The following is a 24,341-nucleotide window of genomic DNA, read 5'->3' on the forward strand; positions in this document are numbered from 1 at the left end:
ACACCACTTCCCCAGCCAGTTTTGGCAGCATCTATAGAGGCAAGCTCAAATTTATTGGCTTCCTGCATATTTTCAACAGTTCATTCTGTGTTGTAACTGAAGGCCTTTGTCTTTATTAGAGTTATCACTGGCTATGTGTTAGCAATTACTTACTGAATATTTAAATGTTTTTGTCTACCCTGCAAAAAGGCAAAACAACTATTTTCTTATATTGATGCACCAGGTGGCTTGATTATGGTTTTCAAACACTGAGGCGCTGCTCTGAAGGGATTTGGCAGATCTAGTCCCCAGTCAACCGACTTTCATTAAGGAGGGCCATTTGGTGGTCCTCTTCTAGAAGGCCTTGAAAGCACTGAGGCTTCCTAGAGAGGACACTGTTTATGGACAACAGCTGCATTCCACACCCATTGAGTTCCATCCTGTGCATGGACCTTCCTTCCTGATGGCCTGCCTTGTGGGCTTGCTTTGTCAGACATGTATTGCAAGTGTCTCCATCACATAAGGCAGTTCCTTGCAGAAAGTCTCTCAATGTTCTTATCTGTTACTAGGTTTGCTTCTCTGACCAAATCCTCCATCAATACAATGACCTTAGGATCACACAGCTTTTTTTTTTACAAAGGGATTACCAACAACATGTAAAAAATTCATGAATTAAATGATTTTATTAGAGAAGACTAGACTGTTTAACCTAGAATTATTTTGTGTGTAGCTCACTATTGGGATCAATTTTGACTGCTGATATTTAAGTAGTACTAATTTTTAAACAATCTATATAGTACTAATTTTATAACTTTTAATAGTACTAATTTTAAATAGTACTAATTTTAAATAGTACTAATTTAATTAAGAACCTGATGTCTTCTTCCATTACTGTGTAACATGCATTCTTATTGAATGTTTAAAATGTATAGGCCCAGGCTGGTTGGCTCAGTAGTAGAGCGTCAGCCCAGTGTGTGGACGTCCTGGGTTTGATTTCTGGTCAGGGCACTCAGGAGAAGTGCCTATCTCCTTCTCCATCCCTCCCCATCTTGCTTCTCTCTCTCTCTCTCTCTTCTCATCCTGCAGCCATGGCTCAATTGGAACGAGTTGGCCCTGGGTGCTGAGGATGCCTCCATGGCCTCCTCAGGTGCTAAGAAGAGCTCAGTTGCTAAGCAACAGAGTAAGACCCCAGATGGGCAGAGCATCATTCCCTAGTGGGCTTGCCAGGTGGACCCTGGTTGGGGTCCATGCGAGAGTCTGTCCTTGCCTCTCCTCCTCTCACTGAATAAAATACAAGCAAATAAATAAATAAATAATACATTGTATATACTTTGTGTTCTTTAACAGAAAAATACATTTTTATAACAGTCAGACATCATCTATCATATTTCAGATTTGTTCATTAAGTTCTTAAAGGAACACAGTTTGGTATAACAAATCTTAATTTCTACATATAACTAAAGAAAAACAATCTATGCTCATAATAGGTTTCCTTACTAGCTATTTTCAGATAAATCATATTATTTATCTTTGAGAGACACTCCAAAACCAGTGTCCATAAATCTATTTGGCTCAAAAGATAAGTAGGATCACTGGATTGGGTTTAGGAAACCTGGTTTCTAATCTTAGCTGTCCCACAACAGCTATAACATCGTTATAGTTATAACGATGAAGAATTCCCCTAACCTTCCTGAGCCTACTTCTTGATTCAAAGCTAACAAATAACTATTAAATGCCTACTAGAAGCCAAGCCATTGCTAGACACTAGAGATATAACAATGAACATGATGAAAACAGTCTGCACCTTCAGATGTAAAGTCTGGAAAGGTGAAAAGTTCAGGCTAATCACCTTTAAATCTGCTGTTCTAGCATTCTACGATTTGAATGGGATTACATTCATATTCTGTGACCTGAGGTCAATGCAAAAGATGATTTCCAAATAACCTCAAAACTATAAAGTATTAAAGATTTCCCATGTGAATACTGATAAAATAACTTTTTAAATCAGAAGCAGGTTTCATATATTTATTTAGCTGATTTATCTACAGAATAAAGCATTTTTAGCATTAAGAAATATGATATTTTGAAATTATTTCCCCCTGCAATTCTGCTTATTACATTTTTATAATCCTGAAGAGACTCTTATCTGAAGTTTTTCAAGCATTCAGGTATTTTGCATGATGTCTGATGTGATCAGTAATAAAGGTTGCAATGAAGTAGTAGCTATGATCATAACCCTAGAAGACAAAATAGATAGACATTTACCTACCCATCAGAAACATTATTAGGGACATCAAATATATTTCCCATCTCACTTAATTTGCTTATAAATAGTCAAAATATTATAGTATAAGGAAGGTTTATAATAAAAATCAAGCCTATATTGTACTTTAACATTTGCACTGAACATTAAAAGAACAGCAAAAATATGAAGAAAAATTAAGCATTCTACATAGCCTTGTTTCTAGATGCTGTCATTTATATGGAAAGAAAAGAAATAACAATTAAATGTATAGCATAAACATGTGATCATATCAATAAGGACTAAAAAGAACCAGAATTTAGAGAGCTTACAACATGAGTAAGAAGTTTCAACTCACAGAGAAATGCACTGTCAGGAAGAGAGGAAATGGTAAAATACAAAATGAATATACATAAATATAAAGAATGAACACGAAAATACCCAAATGGTCTATATTGTTTGGGACATTAGAGTCATCATAAATCACATTATGAATACCACCTAACACATGTTAGCATATCACCTCTCTACTTGAAAAAGGAATAATTCATTGTCTTGAACAGATATTTCTCCAAAGATATACAAATGGCCGATAAGTATATGAAAAGATGCCAACATCAGTAATCATTAGGGAAACACAATCAAAACCACAGTGAGATATAACCTCATATCCATTAGGATGGCTACTTCTAAAAAAGAAAAAGAAAAGAAGTATTGGCAAGGATGTGGAGAAATTAGAACCCTCATGCACTATGGGTGGACATATAAAATGGTACAGCTGCTACAGAAAACAAGTATAGAGGTTCCTCAAAAAATTAAAAAATATAATTACCATAGGATGCAGCAATTCTACTTCTGGGTATATATCCAAAAGAACTTAAAGCAGGGTTTCAAAGAGATATTTGTACATGCATGTTTATGAGCACCATTACCCACAAAGCTAAAATGTCGAAGTAGTCTGTCATCAGTCCAGACAGATAAACAGATAGAGCACAGTGGAACACTATCCAGCCTAGAAGAGCAGGAAATTCTGACACATATTACAGCATGGATGGACCTTGAGAACATCATGCTGAGTGAAGTAAGCCAGTCACAAAAAGACAAGTACTGTGTGATGCGAGATACTCAGAACAGTCAAAATCAGAGAGAGAGAGAGAAAGGAGAATGGTGGTTGCCAAGGGCTGGGGGTTCGGGGGAAAAAGTTAGTGTTTAATGGGTATAGAATTTCAATTTCACAAGATGAAAATAGTTATGGAGGTGGATGGTGGTGATGATAGCATCACATTATGAACATATTTAACACCACTGAACTATATACTTAAAAATAGTTAAGATAATAGGGCATTTATGTATGGTATTTTACCACATTGAAAAAATTGAAAAACAAACAACAAACATGGACAGAATAAGAATGGTCTCTCATTTGGTCATATAAGGATAAAATTAATGCTGTGAAAACATTTCATAAAATGTGATGTACCACATTAAACATGGACCTAGATTTATTCAAACATTTATCATGTTAATTATGTTATAGATCAATGTGCCTGAAACATGACCCTTAAACATGAAAATGTTTTTAAAAATCACAATCATGTATAATTTTCAGTATTCACTCTTCATTATGAAATAAAGGTTTTGTTTATAATGTCCCAAAGCTTATGAATAAATATTAAAAACAAATAAAAAGAGTATTTAATTACAACTGTATTAACATAGGTGAGTAATAACAGTAAAAAGTATTGTTTTAGTCAAGGAAAATTTGCAAACCCACTGAAATTCAGTAATTATTCTTAAACAACTAGAAATACCAAGCAGCACAACAAGCAGACTAGTATTCTAACTCAAACAATATGAAGTACACGTGTGCATGTGAGACACGCAATACGCAGCGTCTGAGGCTGACACGCACACAGAGGAAGGGGGAGCTTGTCCTTTCTATTCTAAACAGCTTCGTGTGTAAACAAAGATATAGCCAGTGAAGTTGATGATTAAGTATCATTCAGACGTTTAGCTTATTATTTACTGTTTTTACAGTCACCGCCAAAGCTTTCCTATTTCTATGGAATTTGGTCTTAGATAATATCACTAACTTAACAGAAAGGCTTTTACTTTAAGTGCCTTATTATAATTTAAAAATATCTCACTAGAGGTAGCATTTCAAATTCTGAAATAAAATTTACAATGTACTTGGAATCCTGCTTTTTAAATCTTATGCAGAACAAGCTAAGGTTTCCTAGTACTTGCCTCCTGTAATCTAAAAACAACAGGGACTTTCTTTTCCGTACAGGCAGCTATGAAGTTATCAGGCAGTAACTGTCCGTCTGAAAGAAACTGGTCGTCTTTCCCTTGATCAATCAGTATGTCCAGCTGAGAGCCTGAATAGGATTTCACAAGATGGGTAGCATCATAAGCCTATACAAAGAGAAACATTAAAAATTAGATCTAAAAGTACCTACAAAGATATTCTTCAGAATATATAATACTAGAACCAAATAGAAATTTACAGTCATTTAAATTCTAAGGCTGATTAAACTGGAAATACGCTTTTCAAATTGGCTTAAAATCTGACTTGCCTGGTTTTTAATTTATAAGGTTTTCAGAATTCTCTTTCCCAATGATAGCCTCTTTCCTAGTTTCAACCTGTCTGAGGCCAGTGGTAAGAATTCTGTATCTCAAGCATTCTTCAGAGTGGAGCCTCTTTTCTTCTAAACCTTTCAAGTTCTTACTTGTCTCTCAACTCAAAAAAGAAAAAAAAAATAGCCTGACCAGGCGGTAGTGCAGTGGATAGAGCATTGGACTGGGATGTGGAGGAACCAGGTTCGAGACCCCGAGGTCACCAGCTTGAGTGCGGGCTCATTTGGTTTGAGCAAAGCTCACCAGCTTGGACCCAAGGTCGCTGGCTCAAGCAAGGGGTTTTGCTTGGTTTGCTGGAGGCTCACAGTCAAGGCACATATGAGAAAGCAATCAATGAACAACTAAGGTGTTGCAATGCACAATGAAAAACTAATGATTGATGCTTCTCATCTCTCTCCATTCCTGTCTGTCTGTCCCTGTCTATCCCTCTCTCTGACTCACTCTCTGTCTCTGTAAAAAATAAGTAAATAAATAAACAAAATTATCTTAAAAGTAGTTAAATTTCTTAAAAAAATTAAAAATAAAAAAAATTAAAAAAAATAAAATATAAATGTTTCCTTATAAATCCTTCCACAAATTGACTATTTCTTCAAATTCCATTATCTTCTTCTATTTCCAAATATTCTCTATTTCAAATAGTCTATTTTTTGGTCTCTTTTTTTCAGATCTAATTCCAGACATACATACATTCTGCCCTATCTTTTGCTGTCTGTTGAATAGCATGAAAGGTTTGCTATCTCCACAAATTTTCAGGAAGACTTGATTTGAATAATCTAAATCATATTAACTCCTCAAATTTATTACCCGAGAAGCTGCTATTAGTTTCAATTTTATATTTTACCATCTACCTTTAAATATTCTAGATTATTCATATTTATTCACTGACCATAACTTTTATGCATTGATGAAGACAAAAATCATAATTCTGCATGGCCTCCTTATTGCGATAGTAAATAATAGCAAAACACAGCATAATTGAGATAATAAAATCTAGTGCCACTTGGAGAAAATTAGATTCCTTACAGGTTACCTATGGTTGTATTGAATACCTTCTTCAAATTAATTGTGGGTTTTTTTTGTTGTTTTTTACCTAACTTTTCTACGAGACCATAAGTACCGTGTGGAAAGGTTCATCACCTTCCTTGACGTAAAACCTCAGACTCTACACAGACGGTGCACCTGGCAAGGACTCAAAGTACTGATGTATGAACACTGTCAGGGCTCAAAGTACCTAAACCCCTGGTCGGCAAACTGCTGCTGGTGAGCCACATGCGGATTTTGAAAAAAAAAATACACTAATTAAAAATCCAGGTCTCATGGTTCCTATTGTACACAACTGAACCAAATATAAATTTGGTAACAGTATGCGGTATTTTTTGTAATGCTAATACAGAAGTAAATTTAATTTAGAAATAACATAAATTGACCATTAGCAGAAAAAAAATGTAGCCTCAGAATATCTGTCATAAGTCAATACCATCAGAAAGTAGGATTTTTGTTATTGTTCTGTGTTTACACATTTGTGCTAATTATTTTAAACTCTGGATTCTTGAGTGGGCTAGGAATACAGTGTCTGTAGTGTACAGCTTATAAACGAATGTGACAACTTCAGAACGAGTATGAAGACAGATACCTACCACCTACCTTCCATTTACTTTGATCTGTTCCCAAATATCCACTAAAGGCTTTTTTGCCCCAAGGACAAAGCACTGGATTGCAAATTGGAGCAAATGCTGACACAGACTTTAGAAACAAAAGAAAAATTTTTAAAAAGTTATATGTTGCTAAATCACATATAAACAGGTATTTGCAACTTGCTTATAAACTCTGACTTGCCATAAAAACCCCGTGAGCAATTTTCCTTCTGCTATATTATGAGGTTAGATTGTAGATCCTTCCATAATACATCTTTAAACAAATTTTTTATTTATTGATTGATTTTAAAGAGAGAGAGAGGAAGGGGAAGAGAGAGAGAGAAAGATTTATTCTTCCACTTATTTATGAATTCATCAGTTGATTCTTGTATGTGCCCTGTCTGGGGATCAAACCAGCAACCTTGGCATATGGGGACAACGCTCTAAGCAACTACCTGGCCAGGACCATAATACAATTTTGTGTGTTCAATTGAGAGAGCTAATAAACTGTAGGTGCTAAAGTAATGCAAAGTGATACATTACATTTTCAGTAAGTAAGGCACAAATGGAAGTCTATACTCAGAGCTTCTATTCCTTTTTTCCACTTAAAATTAACGTGTAGTAATATGAAACAATTTATGTCTACCTTTCTGAACACGCTATTAAATCTGAGACACTACTTAAACAGTGCCAAGAAAGCATTGAACAATGCTCTTACGTATGGCCGAATTTTTAATACAATAGAATTTTGTGTTCTCAGCAATGCTGTCTGTCACTGGATAGAATGCAGCGAAGGAATCCTTCAGTTTCAGAGAGCTTCTCCATGTTGTATTTATCAATGTCTACTAGCATTTTTAAAGGAAAAAATATTCAACTAAATTTGATTTTCTCCCTCAAACACAATAAATGTGATTGTGTTGTGCACACATACAAAAAGGAAAATAAAATCCTTATTTAAAAAACCCGCTGTCATGCCATGAATTAATTCAATTTTATAATATAAAGTTTACCAAAAGGAAAATACTTGGTGCCACAATAAAAAACTACCATGAGACATAGTTTCATTTCTCGGTGGCGCACCTCACGATTACGCTCTTCCTAAGGGAAGGAAATGAATTCAACAAGTCTGGGGGTGTTTGACAGCCTTGTGATTCTAAAGACAGAGCATCCTTAGGATGATCACTGCTTCATCACTTCCTTTTCCCACACTACGGTACGCTGCGCTGCACATTATGATATTCTACCTATCGTGGTTATTCCAAATTGGCTCATGTAAACAAACAACAAAAATGTAAAGCTTCAAAAAAACGAACAGGAAGACTAAGAGTAACATTTTACAATCAATTTGCATCCAATTTTTATTAAAGACAGTAAGAACAGAGATTTCTTAAATTTTTACAAATCATGAATATCTTCTCTCTCAGAAAACCAAAATTAACTTTACAAAGATATTCCTGGTAAAAATATAACTGAATGCTAGATATTGCCACAATAACATTAATCAACAAGAACCTTTAGGAAAGAAAATGCCTAGAAACTGTACTTTGAACTGAAGTAATGAAATATAAGATACAATTTTTTAATACATTTATTCTAGACCAACAAGAAGACACCGTGATTCAATTCTTACAATTCTGATTCTGTGGCACACATTTGTGGTCATATTTAATACTTCTCCCCCACAATATCTGGATATTCTGAACACTTCTAGAAAAGTTTTGTCCCAATGCTATAACAATATCCTAATTTCAATCTTTGAAAGCTCCTAGTATTATATTATCTGAGAGAAATATTTGTCACTAAAAGCTTAGGTGATCTTACTTTGTATTTTCCAGGATTCTTTAAAGCACAAATCAGAGCTCCATGGCCTCCCATCGAGTGGCCAAAAATGGACATCCTTTGAGGGTCCACTGGGAAGTTGGCATTTATGAGTTGGGGAAGCTAAAAAAAATTTAATAGTATGACAAAGATATGAGAGAATTTTAGACTTTTTCAGTTATATAAAATAATGAACAACCAATACTTCTAAATCACAGTCTTATAATGACATGAACTAGTAAAGTTTTAAAAAGCAAATCTCAGATAGATAATGGTAATTAATATATCACTGGAGAATATATGGTATATCTTCCTCAGACAGCAGCTTAAAGAAGATGCAGAAAGAACCTTTAAGATGCAGAAAGAACCTTTTGATCTAATAATTTCACTTCTTGGAATCTATTCTAAGGGGAATGACCTTAAGGGAAAAGAATTATACAAAAAGATAATTCAGTAATATTTATTATGGTAAAATATACATGAAATCATAAATATCCTATATTAAAAAAGTAAATTATGGCATATGAAGCAATTAAAATTATGCTATAGATTAAAATATTGAAAAATATTTATTTTTATAACTAAAAAAGATAAAAGTTTTACAATTATAGAAAAACTAGTCAAACAAAAAATGCAGACTATACCAAAACATAATATATCTGAGTTCTTATTATATAGTACATATTAATTTAGAAAAATGCACAACCCACACACATTACTAATGACAGTGCTGCCTAACCCTTCACCCTTTCTAATTAAGCCTTCACCAATCACTATGAAATATCTGAATGATCTGGCTGCTACAGAAATAAGTTTTTCATAAACTTTATATTTTCTCTGTATAAACTGGGCAGTGCATACAGGTATCAATATAATCATTAAAGTCCTTTAAATTGTATTTAGTGTTAATTTAAATGGCAATAAATAGAATGACAGTACTAGTAAATTTTAGAATTTTCACTAAGATAATTAATAAATTTATACCAAGTAGATTCAACAACACCACATTCTAGTGTAAAATTCTCATTACTAGAAGGACTTTGTCTCCAAACAAGCTTTTGGCAGTCATCAATCAATCAATAATTACAATATAAATTAAGTCACCTCTTCCGTTACGTAAGAGTACATCCTGTAATTGGTTTTCCAAGGCTCTTCAGTGGCGTTCACATAAAACCCGGCACCTGTGCCAAAGTCCCAGCTCTCCTCTTCTCCTTGAATGCTGCAGCCACCTAGAGAAGAAAAAGCTGTGGCTTCATCCACTCTGTAGGAATGGCCCATGTTTAATTTAATTTCACAGTTTTAAATGAATCTGAAGGGTCTTTGCATTAAAGCTGTTAACCAAATATTGTGCATTCCCTTCTCTGCCTTTTGGGGCACATGCCTCCTGACCCTCCTGAGTGAGGCCTGTTCAGGTAAGTGAGGTGAGTGCGGAATGCCCGTCCGGGCTGGGGTATTCACTGCCGAGGTAATGCACACTGACCTTTGTTGATGAACTTCCCTACAGTGTATTTTGACCCAACACCTCCTCACTGTTTTATCTGTCAAAGGGCTCACATCTTTTTACCTCCCAGTAATGGTGTTGAGATTCTTTCTCTGAGGACCCTGCCCCATGCCCAGTACTTCCGTAATTCTCTTTATCATTGCGGTTTTAGAAGAGACAGAAGACAATTCACTGTGTTGAACAAAGAGTGTCTCCGCATATACCCTGGAATCATTCCACCATGTTTCCCTTATTTGCTCATCCCTCACTGGCATTTTCTTGTATTCCTTTTTAATTTATCAGGTTTTATTTTATATACTTGCATGCAGTTAAAAAGCCAACCACCAGAATTTCGACTAGAATTACAGTAATAGAGTGATTTGAGAGAAATTATTTCTTTGTAATATTCAGTCTACCCATCCAGGAACATGACATTTCCCATTTATTAAAGTTTTCATTTATCATACTTAGCAAATTTTATCATTTAAAAAAATAAATTTTCATATTTTAAAAGTTTATTCCTAGGCATTTTATTTTTTTGACACTATTTTGGTTTTTTATTTATTTATTTACTCTTTTTTTTTTTTTTTTACAGAGACAGAGAGAGAGAGTCAGAGAGAGATAGTCAGGGACAGACAGAAAGGAACGGAGAGAGATGAGAAGCATCAATCACCAGTTTTTTGTTGCGACACCATAGTCGTTCATTGATTGCTTTCTCATATGTGCCTTGACCGCGGGCCTTCAGCAGACCGAGTAACCCCTTGCTCGAGCCAGCGACCTTGGGTCCAAGCTGGTGAGCTTTTCTCAAACCAGATGAGCCTGTGCACAAGCTGGTGACCTTGGGGTCTCGAACCTGGTTCCTTCACATCCCAGTCCAACGCTCTATACACTGTGCCACCGCCTGGTCAGGCAACACTATTTTGAATTCAATATTTTATTACATATCTTGCTTTTGTGTAATATGGCCTGTGAAGGGAAAGGCACTACTTCCCAAGGTCAGCCATTTAACTCTCAGAAAGCTGGCATTTAAATTCCTTTTTTTTTTTTTTAACAGAGACAGAGAGAGAGTCAGAGAGAGGGATAGATAGGGACAGACAGAGAGGAACAGAGAGAGATGAAAAGCATCAATCATTAGTTTTTCGTTGCAACACCTTAGTTGTTCATTGATTGCTTTCTCATATGTGCCTTGACCACGGGCCTTCAGCAGACCAAGTAACCCCTTGCTTGAGCCAGAGACCTTGGGTCCAAGCTGGTGGGCCTTGCTCAAACCAGATGAGCCTGCGCTCAAGCCAGCGACCTTGGGGTCTTGAACATGGGTCCTCCGCATCCCAGGCCAACACTCTATCCATTGCGCCACCACCTGGTCAGGCTAAATTCCACTTCATAAGATGTCTAGGGTCACAAAAAAAGTTTTAACTATCTGATGGATTAAACTGCCCAAGGTTTAATATATTGTAATGGAAATATTCTAATCATTAATATTAAAATACTTTTTAAATTGCATGATTTTCTGATTACTAACAGAGATGAGAAAAGATATACTTTTTATGTGACAAGACAGTTCACCTACAGAATAGAAAATGATGTATATATTCAATAGATGGTATTTTATAGTCATGATGTCATTTGAAAGATTAATAAAGATATAGAAAAATATGAAATGAGTTTTCTAATGTATATATTATCCCATTTATAATTTTGTCTCCAATATTTATATAATTTACAAAGAACCCAGGAAGAACACTTACGAGGGCTGGTATCAGGAGCAATGACAACCAGGCCATGTTCTGAGGCAGCCTGATGGTAACCAGATTTTGATATAAAATTCTGTTCTGTGCAAGTTAAACCTAAAGATCAAAGATATTGTTATTTGTAGCATTAATCTTTTTATAAAACAAGAAAATGATCTCATTCAATATTATCAAAAAGCCTTTTCTTTTTATAGATAATTCTTTTTTTTTTTTACAGGGACAGAGAGAGAGTCAGAGAGAGGGATAGACAGGGACAAGACAGATAGGAATGGAGGGAGATGAGAAGCATCAATCATCAGTTTTTTTTCCGTTGCGACACCTTAGTTGTCCATTGATTGCTTTCTCATATGTGCCTTGACCGTGGGCCTTCAGCAGACTCGAGCCAGTGAGCTTGGGTTCAAGCTGTTGAGCTTTTGCTCAAACCAGATGAGCCTGCGTTCAAGCTGGCAACTTCAGGGTCTCGAACCTGGGTCCTCTGCATCCCAGTCCAACGCTCTATCCACTGCGCCACCACCTGGTCAGGCTTATAGATAATTCTATAGACACTAAAGTTCCTCTTCTCATAATATTTATAACAGTAGTAATCTACGAGCTGTCTTACATTAAATGCTCCTAGAGCTGTCCTTTGAAAGTCACTCAATTATTAAAATCCTTAGGACCAGATGTTTGGGAATTCAGAATTTTTCAAGTTGTAGAATGGCAACATGGTGCATAAAACAAATATTATAACAATCACAGTGCAAGGTTATCAAGTCACATTACTGTTCCTTCATCAAAACATAAATATTTACAGTGAGAAACTATTATGGTCCTCACAATACAAATTATTATTTGTACATAAGTACAAAAACTTAATATTTTTGTACATAAGTAGTTCACAGCAACAAAATTCAGCCTAGTCATCTTTGTATTCCTCAATGTACTAAGTAGAGAGTAATGGCCACCATACACCTTCATTAACTTTTCAGTCCTAGTTTTTACAACTGTTTCTGCCTTTTTCCCACCTCTATGCTTTTCAGTTATATGATAGAAGAGATGGGGACTTCTCTTATAATGAGTCTAACACAATAATGATGTGAGAATGGCCAAGAATAAACTGGCAACAAATGCCTGAGCCAAACAGCACCTAACCCAACAGCCCTTCCAGTAGCCAATGGTAATACCCCACTAAACTTGGTAATTAGCAATGTCAAAGCTTACTGATGCGTAAGATGCAATATGAGTTAACTACAGAACACTTTTATAGTTTCTATTTATCCCCTAATAGCCAGCACAGAGACTTATGAAATTACTGCCCAATAAAGATTGTTACAATAAATAATTACAACATAAAAGTTCCAAGTATCACTAGATAGTGTTATTAGTTTTTCATTGTGCATTGCAACACCTTAATTGTTCATTGATTGCTTTCTCATACGTGCCTTGACCGCGGGCCTTCAGCAGACCGAGTAACCCCTTGCTGGAGCCAGCGACCTTGGGCTCAAGCTGGTGAGCTTTTGCTCAAACCAGATGAGCCTCGCTCAAGCTGGCGACCTCGGGGTCTCGAACCTGGGTCTTCCGCATCCCAGTCCGACGCTCTATCCACTGTGCCTCTGCCCAGTCAGGCTGTTATGGAAGTTTATGGTTAAGTACATCATTAGGATATACATACTTTCACTAATCATGACAAGAGAACAAGGTGCTTGTTTGTCCACCATATTCCTTTCCAGCACACCTTTCAGAGATAGAAGAGCCATATCCATATCAAGGGGGAGAACTGACCCAAATACTGATGAAAGGTCAGTCATTCTGCTGACCTTAACAGAAATGTGTTCAAAGGAGGCAGGATCAGAGTGTGGAAAGCATGGGCTTTGGATTTCAGACAGGATTTGCTTCTACATGTCACTTAGCCACTTACTAACTAAACAAAACTAGGCAAGTAACTCAAATATTCTGAGCCTCCGTTCTTCCATTTGAAAAATGGGCATAATATTGTCTATCTTTACCTCTGTAAGGTGGTGTGAGGATGAACTGAAAAATGTAAAGAGCTTTGAATTGTGTCTGAAACACAGTGCATAGTGCCTTGCATTTGGAACATGTAAATTTGTTTAAAGAGAAAAATTTTTTTTCTAGTTAGAACACAAACTCCTCAAGGAAGGTAGCAGGGAGTGAAATGTAAACTCAAAAATGAAGATAATTCTACTAAAGGATTATTCTCAAGAGTACGGAGATAATTACTAATTAATATATACTTTATCAACTATACTAATTTTAAATGAAAAGCTGGACTTTTCATAACAAATTTATCAAGGTATAATTCAGATGCCATACGATTCACTCATCAAAAGTATATAGCTCAGGGGTAGGGAACCTTTTTGGCTGAGAGAGCCATGAATGCCACATATTTTAAAATGTAATTCCATGAGAGCCATACAACAACCCATGTACATTATTTATTATCCAATAAAAATTTGGTGTTGTCCCAGAGGACAGCTGTGATTGGCTCCAGCCACCCACAACCATGAACATGAGCGGAGGAAATGAATGGATTGTAATACCTGAGAATGTTTTATATTTTTAACATTATTTTTCTTATTAAAGATTTGTCTGCGAGCCAGATGCAGCCATCAAAAGAGCCACATCTGGCTCATGAGCCATAGGTTCCCGACCCCTGATATAGCTCAATGACTGTTAGCATATTTATAACTATGCTATTTGGGACATTATTGTCCCACCATTATTTGGGACATTTATATCACCCCAAAAAGAAATTCCACACCCATTTTCTCCCAATCTTAGCCCCAAGTAACCACTAGTCTACTTTCTGTCTTTATGAATTTGCCTATTCTGGGCATTTTGTATAAATGGAATTTAACAGTCTTTAGTGAATGGCTGTTTTCACTTGGCATTAAGTTCTCAAAGTTCTTCCATGTTGTATGTAGCATCTATGAGGACTTACTACTTTTTGCTTTTGATGAATAGCATAAGGATAGACCACATTTATCATCTCATCAACTGATGAACCTTTGGTTTGTTTCTACTTTTTTGCTATTATAAATGTATATTTTATGAACATTTGTGTGCAAGTTTTTATGTGGCTATGTTTTCAATTCTCTTGGGTTGAAATTCTCTTTTCAATTCTCTTGTGCATACCAAATGTATACATTATACATACTATATATATATACATATTATACATATTATATATATATACACAATAAGATATATTTATAATGTTTTCAATTTTCTTGAGGGTGTGTGTGTGTATAAATATATATGTGTGTATTCTACACAATGAAGGGCTGCTTTGACGGTCACTCTGACGACTTGGGAAAGATGCAATCCCCTGCATCCATAACATCTAAAATTATAGTTTGAATGTTTTGATTTCAGTTAATTTGTTAATTTTAGAAACATAACAGATAACATGATTTTTCTGTAATTGTTTTCCTTCAACTTACTGGAAAGTAACTCTTCTAAAATTATTTTTCATTATTTCTCAAGGTTAACCTTATCTTTTTTCAGAAATTCAATCCTTAACTTCCAAGGTCTATCTGTTTTTTAGTATCTCACTATGGAAATTATCCCATCACTTGAGGTAAACAAACATTGTTTCCTATACTTATGAAGCTCAATGATATGTTTTAATGGATTTATATTTTGGTTAGGAATTTAGGTTTTGTTTTTGTTTTTTTTTTGTATTTTTCTGAAGCTGGAAACAGGGAGAGACAGTCAGACAGACTCCCGCATGCGCCCGACCGGGATCCACCCGGCAGGCCCACCAGGGGCGACGCTTTGCCCACCAGGGGGCGATGCTCTGCCCCTCCGAGGCGTCACTCTGCTGCGACCAGAGCCACTCTAGCGCCTGGGGCAGAGGCCAAGGAGCCATCCCCAGTGCCCGGGCCATCTTTGCTCCAATGGAGCCTTGGCTGCGAGAGGGGAAGAGAGAGACAGAGAGGAAGGAGGGGGCGGGGGTGGAGAAGCAAATGGGCGCTTCTCCTATGTGCCCTGGCCGGGAATCGAACCCAGGTCCCCCGCACGGCAGGCCTACGCTCTACTGCTGAGCCAACCGGCCAGGGCCTAGGAATTTAGGATTTTATTACTATAGTGGCTATTACATACCTGGTACTTCTAATTTGGGTTATTATTCTTTTAACCAAGAAATATGACTTTGGAAAATCTCACCAGAAACAGTAGAAATGACTGAATACAGCTCTGGATCATGGATCAGAAAACTTGTTCACCCGGTTATAACAGCTTAGGTAATATATAACATCACTGGGTGTATAAAATAGCTTATATGATTTCTCAGATCACTGTTAGCCACACATTACTGCTTCAAAACAACTGAACAGGTAAATTTGTCACTGCCATTTCTGACAATACCCAGTGCTCTTCTAGCAAAACCAGTCTACTTTTTTCAATAACAGAAATGGGTTGTTGAGTTAAAAGTAGGCACCTAATTTTTGACACTTATAATAACTGGAGCTTACCCTTGAAACCTTACCCATAAGGGAGGATTTATTCAATCAAGTTATAAGAAGTAATTTTAAGGAAACGAAGATAATTTCATTTCTGAGTCTCCCCTGGTAACGTTTACTTCCATAGATGAAGTGCCAACATCTTGTAAAACAAAAGTTAGCACCGAGGTTCAAAACCACGGATGGCAAAACCTTACTCTCTCAAATCCATTCTCCAGTCTTTTTTACCACTGATTAAGTAGAATTATTAAAAATGAAAAAAAAATTTTTGAGAGAAAGAACAGGGAGAGAAACACTGATTTGTTGTTCTATTTATTTATGCATTCATTTGTTGACTTTTGCATGTGCCCTGACTGGGGATTGAACCTGCAACCTTGGCATATCAGGACAACACTTAAACCAACTTAGCTACCCTGCCAGGGCTAAGAAGCATTTTTATTATTCATGGTTTTTCTAGACTGTTGCCAGAGAAGATCCATGGAGTTCAATTAAAATATTCCAAACAACCCTATAACAGGTGACTTGTCTGTAGATTCAAATTAGTATATGACTGGTGTCCTGGTTTTACCTAATCTTGTTCTATTTGAGTGGTAAATCTCCACAAGAAATGCTTGGGTAGGTACAAACTAGGTAAGTAACTTTTCTAAGCTCTTGCTATTGAGACCAGAACTTTATATTATCCGCTAAATTACTTAGTCTAACTGAAAAAGAAGTAAAATACTCTGGGTGGTGGGCACATAATGCAATATAGAGATGATGCACACCTGAAACCTTTATCATTTTATTAACCAATGTCACCCAAATAAATTTAATTTAAAATATAATAAATAAAAACAAAAAGAAAATGTGATATTATATTTAGTAAAATAGTTGTAGTTTTTTTGTGGGGTTGGTGATATGTGTATAAAGCATTATTGAAATCCACAGGTTTCTAGTTCTGATTTTTAGTTAGGCTGTTTTATGATCATATGAAATTTAATTTATCAGCCTTTTAGAAATAAAATGTGATTACTATTAAGGTGGGCCTTAATAGTACATATATCAAGGTTTTCCTTGGGAGAAATGCTGCCCCAGTATTTTAGTCTTCCTCTCCTTAGAATTTTAAATTTAGGTAAAATTAAAACAAAACAAAATAAAACAAAAAATAAGTGAAATAAATGTAACTGAGTAGGCCTGAAATTATTCTCAAGATAAAGTTGACTATGAGAGGCTCATCATGTGTTTTATAAATGGCTCAGAAAGCACACTAATAAGTCGGGATAAAGAGTAAGATAAACCACAGTTGAAAAGAAAAAGAAATTCCTTTATGCATAGACTCAAGTGGCTACCACTTACCAGACAGCCAGTACAGTGCAGGGCATCTCCCAGCTTCTGCCTTTGGCGGCAAGTAGACAGCAAATTTCATTTTGCAGTTCAGTTCAACACTGTAATTTTAACAGTCACACACACACAAAATCAATGCTCCTAAATAGTCAAGACAGAAACATGAAAGAAGTGATTTAATGTCTACCGTGATTCCACTAACGTTTAAGGAATATACTTTGGCCCTTTAAGAATGAAGCCAACTCAGCATGGTGTTTTATTAACCTATGCTGTGCAAAAAACAGTAATTTTGGCCATAATAAATTTTTTAAAAAGTATTATCTTCAATAATAGCACTAATCTTATTTTTAAAAGGTTTCTGTTCCTAAAAAGATTTATTAAATTTTATAAAAAATGAATTCTAAAGATCTTAAATTATATGTTTGCTTATGGGCACTGAAATGTACATCCTTAATGTGTTCTTAAAAATTTTTATTTTTTAATTGATCTTAGAGAGAGAGGAAGGTGGGGAAAGAGAGAGCGGGAGGAAGAGAGAAAGAGAGGGAAGAAGAGAGAAAGAGAGGGAGGAAGAGAGGGAGGGAGGAAGAGAGGGAGGGAGGAAGAGGGGTGACAGGACATAGATCTATTCCGGTATGTGCCCTGATTGGGGGTCAAAGCCACAACCTCTGTACTTTGGGACAACACTCTATCCAACGAAACCTATCCAGCCAGGGCCTTAATTTGTTCTTGATCACTAATATTTTAGTAAAATTACTAATATCAAGGCGAGATAATTTTGATTAAAAAACAAAAGACAGTTTTCCATATAAATAGTAATTCATGCAACAATGACCTTTCATGGGCTTCTTTAAAGAATCAAATGGATGGAAGGAGAATGAGAGATATCTGAAATTGTATCCTCTTAGTAATTAATTACCTGTCATGTTCAAAAACTTTCTGTAATCCCCCAAAGCACTTGTTGCTGGAAATCTGTTTCAATGCCATTCTTATCCTATTAGTGAAGAGTAATCTCATTAATATCCTGAGAGTTAGTTTCTGAAAAATTTGAAACAAATCTGTTTTCAGATAAACTATCCAAACATAACTGTTTTTCACCTGAAAGTTTTCTTCACATGCTAATATTCTCTAATTAATAATATTAAGAAACTAACTTTCATACACACATTTTCACTTGCTACCACTTTAAAAAACTTTAGCACTTTGGGATGTCATTACCAATTCAATAACAAACCTTCTTTATTATGTGTGTGTGGATTGTCCCAAATTCTTTAGAAAGTGGTAGAATATAAATAAGTTAGTAATTGACTGTTACTTAGAAGATTGAAAGTTGTTAAGAGCTTACCTGTTAAGTGTAACAAAGGAGTCAAGAATTGACACCACTTATGGTTAATTTTAAAATGGGAGGAAAGCAATGTAACAATAATGATTTTGATAACAGATAACATTTATTGAGCACTTACAGCAGGGTCCCCAAACTATGCATGTGGCCCCCTGAGGCCATTTATCCTAACCCCCTGCTGCACTGCCGGAAGGGGCACCTCTTTCATTGGTGGTCAGTGAGAGGAGCACTGTATGTGGCGGTGCCTCAAAGCGCAGCTTCGCTCACTGTACAGTACCATTTCCAGTGACATGGGGATGCATGCCTCACAGCTCCGGAAGCGCGTCATATCACTTGTTATGGCTAGCAGTGACAAATATGGAACTGGACATTGACCATCTCATTAGCCAAAAGCAGGCCCATAGTTCCCATTGAAATACTGGTCAGTTTGTTGATTTAAATTTACTTGTTCTTTATTTTAAATATTGTATTTGTTCCCATTTTGTTTTTTTACTTTTAAAATAAGATATGTGCAGTGTGCGTAGGGATTTGTTCATAGTTTTTTTTATAGTCCAGCCCTCCAATGGTCTGAGGGACAGTGAACAGGCCCCCTGTGTAAAAAGTTTGGGGACCCCTGACTTACAGTGTCAAAGGCTCTCTTCTATATGTTAAACCAGATCAAGTGACTCATCTAATGAGCTTTTCTGGAAAGCAAAGCACAACTTAGAGCATCATTTTCCCCTTTAAAGCAAACCAAATAAAACATAAGGCTGTTCTAATTGAATTAAAAATATAGCTTGTCATCACGAAATTTTGAAGTTTGGTAACTTTTCTCTCTAACAAATCACTAAAATTTTCATAAACTTTAAACTTAAATGTTAAAATACCACATATTATTAATTTTTAATAGTTAATTTATTAACTGCTTACTACCTGTTATATGAAAGTTTTAAAAAGTAGCTTTTCCTTTTTCTCTATCACTCTATACTGTTATCATTTTAGTAAACTACAACTAGTCTATTTCCTCTGCTCTTTATTCAAATTCAAAATCAGATACTTTCCATCTATCTGGTCAGAGAAAACAGTTAAAATACTGTTTCTTAAATTGGTAGAATGAATTTAAAAAATTACAGCTTTAAAGTTTTCTTCTCTTGCCACCCATTTTAGAAACTACCTTCAATTACAAATCAAGAAAAAAATTAGGCTCAATAAGAAATACGACATAAGCTAAGAACTAGATATAATTATACTATACTTACGTTATAATACACAAAGTAATTTACATTTTTTATTAAAATTTTTTAACAAAAAAAAAAGTTTCAAACCAAGTTATTAGATTTTTCATTCAACTTCCAAAGTAACACACAAACTTAAATCTACCTGTGCAGTTGCTACTTGCTCTTTTGTCGCACCAAAGGGTAGATGAACCTGGAAAAAAAAAAAGACCTAGTGGTTTATAAACGGGGCATGGTTTTCACAGCAAAGGTTATATAGACATGTATGAATTAGATTAAGCATTCTCCACAGAGACATTTTCTTCTGCTGAGGTAGGTGACTGTCTACCCTGGATCTGGCAGCATGGAAAACACAGCTGATAGCTTAGCACAACACTTCACCTTGGCCATTACTCTAATTCCCTTAATACCTATTCCACCATCAGCCCTGGCATCTAGTCAAAAAATTTTGCTGGAATAAGACTCCTGTGAAGAAAGGTTTTTTTTTTAACTTTTAAATAATTAAAAAAAACGTTTTCAAGTATAATTTGGAAGTATGAGATGTCGTCAACTCCTGAGAGTGAAGAAGTAGGGACTAGAAAAGGAGAGTGTTGGGCAAACAAGTTTGTAACAAGCGTTTTTTAGGTTTGCTCGTTTGTATTTTGCATTGGTCCGGGACAGTGGAGGGAGGGAGGGAGGGAGGGAGGGAGGGAGAGAGAGAGAGAGAGAGAGAGAGAGAGAGAGAGAGAGAGGAGAGGGGGTGTATGTGTGGGTGGTCTGTGAAAGGCTGCTGGTGCTTGCCCTATGGGCAGCAGATTGCAAACTGTGGATTGCCTTACTGCTTGAGAGGGGCCATTGTTCGCTATTGCTGGCTGGACAAGGTGTTTTTTCCCTCAGCTGTTTTGCTGGAGAGTCTAGAGGGAGAGGGGCTTGGGAGCGCTGAGATTTTAGCCCGGCCTATTTGGCTGGGTAGTGCTGGGCTGGTGGGGGGGTCGTGCTGGTACAGGAGAGGCCGGAGAGAGAAAGGGAAGCGGTCTTCCCTGCTTGTGTGCTCTTTCGCTGTTAGGAGACTTTAATAAACAGAATGGCCCACCATTTTCTGGCTCCACAGTTCCTTTACTGTCTGCCTAAATCCAATGAGAACCTGCATAGCCATGGCCGCGGCCCCTGACCTTACACAGAGGAAGATAAAAAACTTAGATCTGTTTGGCCAAGAGCTGTAGGTAAAATTTGTAATACGGAGGAAAACAGAAGGAAGGGATGAGGACTCAACGCATCTAAAATTAAGCTCTTTATCTCCTACCTTCAAGCCATTGTTTTCTTTCCTTTTCTTTGCCTTTCTTTTTATCCATGCCTGTCTTGCCTAATGTTTTAAATATCTGCAAGTCATCCCTTCTTTGACTTCCCAATGCCACCATCCTAATTATACACAAATAATTAAAAGCCTCCTATCTTGTTTCCTTCTTGTATGTCCCATTAAAATCAACCCTGAATGGAACCCTTGAGCTTTAATCCATTTAACTTTCTGATCAATGGATACATACATGTCATATCTTCAGGCCTAACATGGCTGACATGGAATTGTTAGTCACTTTATTTTTAAAAATGGTGTTTTAAAAAAAGCATAAAATAGCCCTGGCCAGTTGACTCAGTGGTAGAGCGTCGGCCTGGCATGCAGGAGTCCCGGGTTCAATTCCCGGCCAGGGCACACAGGAGAGGCGCCCATCTGCTTCTCCATCCCTCCCCTCTCCTTCCTCTCTGTCTCTCTCTTCCCCTCCCGCAGCCAAGGCTCCATTGGAGCAAAGATGGCCCGGGCGCTGAGGATGGCTCTGTGGCCTCTGCCTCAGGTGCTAGAATGGCTCTGGATGCAACAGAGCGACGCCCCAGAGGGGCAGAGCATCGTCCCCTGGTGGGCATGCCGGGTGGATCCTGGTGGGGTACACACGGGAGTCTGTCTGACTGCCTCCCCGTTTCCTGCTTCGGAAAAATGCAAAAAAAAAAGCATAAAATTCACTGTCTCAACCATTTTTAAATGTATAGTTCAGTAGTGTGGATATTCTGTCATTAAAAAAAAATGTTAACTGCCCATATATACTTCTATCGCATTTTGACTGTATATTAATTAAATGATGTTTTCCTTCATAAAAATTCACCTGGCAGCCCTGGCCGGTTTGCTCAGCAGTACAGCGTCAGCCCAGCGTGTGGAAGTCCCCGGTTCGATTTCCGGCCAGGGCACACAGGAGAAATACCCATCTGCTTCTCCATCCTAACCACTCTCCTTCCTCTCTATCTCTCTCTTTCCCACCAGCAGCCAAGGCTCCATTGGAGCCAAGTTTGCCCCGGCACTGAGGACGGCTCCATGGCCTCCACCTCAGGTGCTAGAATGGCTCCGGTTGCAAAAGAGCAATGTCCCAGATGGGCAGACCTCCTGGTGGGCATGCCGGGTGGATCTCAGTCAGGTGCATGCAGGAGTCTGACTGCCTCCCTCCTTCTAATTTTGGAAAAATACAAAACGAAAACAACAACAACAAAAAACTCACCCAGTGCACCCATACACGAATTTTTTATTTATCTTGGGGAAAAATAAAACATCCATGACCTCCAAACACCTTAAATTGGCTCTTCAAAAGTCCCACACTATTTTTCTGGTCTCACTTTCTATTATCTTATATTAGTCAAACTCTACTATGTATAATTCCAGTATAGTCTGGATGTTTCTACTGGGTGGCTGCACTCAATACCACGGCACAACAGTTTTTAGAGCAGGTTCTGGGGCCAGCCCGTCCAGGTTCAAATTCTAACTCACCATGCACTGCGACTGAGTTTTGGTAAGCTATGTAATTCTGCATGCCTCCATCAATGCCATAGGTTGTTCCCAGGACTCAATGAGTTAATTCAAGTACTGCTTAGAACACTGCTGGCTGTGCTTCACACACAAATGTTAGCTACTATTAGCCTGGTACCCTCAAATAACCTCCTACAAAGTCTGCTTAACTGCCATGTCCCTGATGACTCCTTCAGAAATGTCCCCCAGGCCACTACAGATCGCTAACAGAGCATTTTACAACAGGAACAGACTTCCAAAGAGCTGTACGTGCTTCAGGAGATGCAGGTCTCCTGGCACCCTCTGGTGGGAGCTCCTTGACCAGCACCCTCGGGTGACTGGTCCTGAGTGGTTCCCACGCGGGCACAGTGCAGTGTGAGCAGCCGGCCCCGGTTACCTAAATCAGGTACTTGCAGGTGTAAGGGGTTAAATTACAATAATTTAGTGTGAGGACTGAGTCACAGAATTTCCTGGATGGAGTTAAGGTACTGTAGATAACTAGAAGGCTAGTTCACAAACCTTTATCTTTTTTTGACCCTAAGATAGACAGGGGGCTCTCCTGCAGAAGGCTCCCAGAGGCGCCAGGCACCCCTGTCCAGGAGCAACGTCAGGGACGCAAAATAGACCTGCGCCAGTGTCAGAGGGCGTTACAGGGAGGCACTCCAGCAGCCCGTCTCCCGGCCCCTTCCCCCTGGTGACTAACCGCAGGAACTTTGCCCCTGCGCAGCTAACAGCCCCTGAGTCCTAGGGACGCAGCACCCGGAGAGCGTGGAGGCGTGCTTTGAACAGGAGTCCCCTGCCTTCTCAGGTCGCTGGCAAGTTATGAATAAAAGACACTTAAATACCACTCGGACCCCGGTTCCATGACTCGGTGGCGATGGGCACCTCGAACCCTGGCTTGTCCCGGGAATATGGGGACTGTTAAGGCTTCGTGGTCCTTTTCCTCCGTAAACTCGGCGTACACTTACTTCCTGCCGTGGAAGTCGGGAAGTCTATGAAAATGGAAAATCTGGGGACGTGCAGCGGACATGACACACCAACAGCTTCCTCTGGGACACTGCACGCCCGAGCGCCCCGGGGAGCACACTCAGAAGCCCAGGGAACGGAAAGGGATCGGGACGAGAAGCTGCGCCTGCGGATCAAGTCCGCGCCCAGCGCCCAGCGCCCAGCGCCCAGCGCCCAGCGCCCAGCGCCCAGCGCCCAGCGCCCAGCGCCCAGCGCCCAGCGCCCAGCGCCCAGCGCCCAGCGCCCAGCGCCCAGCGCCCAGCGCCCAGCGCCCAGCGCCCAGCCTCGGCCTCCTGCACCGCACGGTCGCGAGCCGCCCGGGATCGCAGTCTCAGCACTCGCGCCTGCGGCATTCGCCACTGGGCTGGGCTCTGCGTCCGCCCCGAGCAGGCCCCGCCGTGCGGCCGGTGCAGCCCCAGCCCCCGGTAGGCCGAAGACCGGCCTCTGCACAGACCCAGCCTTACCTCCAGAGGTAACCGGAGCAGAAAGAACCGGAAGGCGGGGCCTCAACATGGCTGCCGCTGCCACGGCCTCGGCCCCGCCCCCGTGCTCGCCCCCTATGCTGAACGCCCCCTATGCAAAACTCTAGTCCCCGTGCGTCTGAGGTCCCGCCCCCAGCCTGTCCCCACTGTCGCTGCCCCTCCCTCACTTCGCCT

General features: G+C 38.5%; 1 protein-coding gene across 4 annotated transcripts; it reads right to left on the reverse strand.

The window, feature by feature from the left end:
- Window positions 1-1,990: 1,990 nt before the first annotated feature.
- On the reverse strand, window positions 1,991-24,273 carry ESD (esterase D). 4 transcript variants are annotated; one of them, XM_066236244.1, is made up of 10 exons: window positions 24,150-24,273; window positions 20,023-20,070; window positions 18,241-18,359; window positions 17,337-17,425; window positions 11,539-11,637; window positions 9,415-9,539; window positions 8,314-8,433; window positions 6,503-6,601; window positions 4,469-4,636; window positions 1,991-2,216 (listed from the first exon to the last, which is right to left on the reverse strand). In XM_066236244.1, the coding sequence occupies exons 3-10, from the start codon at window positions 18,336-18,338 to the stop codon at window positions 2,136-2,138; spliced, it is 879 nt and encodes a 292-aa protein (XP_066092341.1). In that variant the 5' UTR covers window positions 18,339-18,359; window positions 20,023-20,070; window positions 24,150-24,273; the 3' UTR covers window positions 1,991-2,135. The 4 variants fall into 4 exon arrangements, with proteins under 4 accessions (XP_066092341.1, XP_066092344.1, XP_066092342.1 ...); XM_066236247.1 differs by having other exon boundaries at window positions 17,337-17,465; window positions 18,241-18,315; window positions 24,150-24,272; XM_066236245.1 differs by having other exon boundaries at window positions 18,241-18,315; window positions 24,150-24,270.
- Window positions 24,274-24,341: the final 68 nt, after the last annotated feature.

This window comes from Saccopteryx bilineata, chromosome 6 (genome assembly GCF_036850765.1).
Source record: "Saccopteryx bilineata isolate mSacBil1 chromosome 6, mSacBil1_pri_phased_curated, whole genome shotgun sequence".
NCBI lineage: Eukaryota > Metazoa > Chordata > Mammalia > Chiroptera > Emballonuridae > Saccopteryx > Saccopteryx bilineata.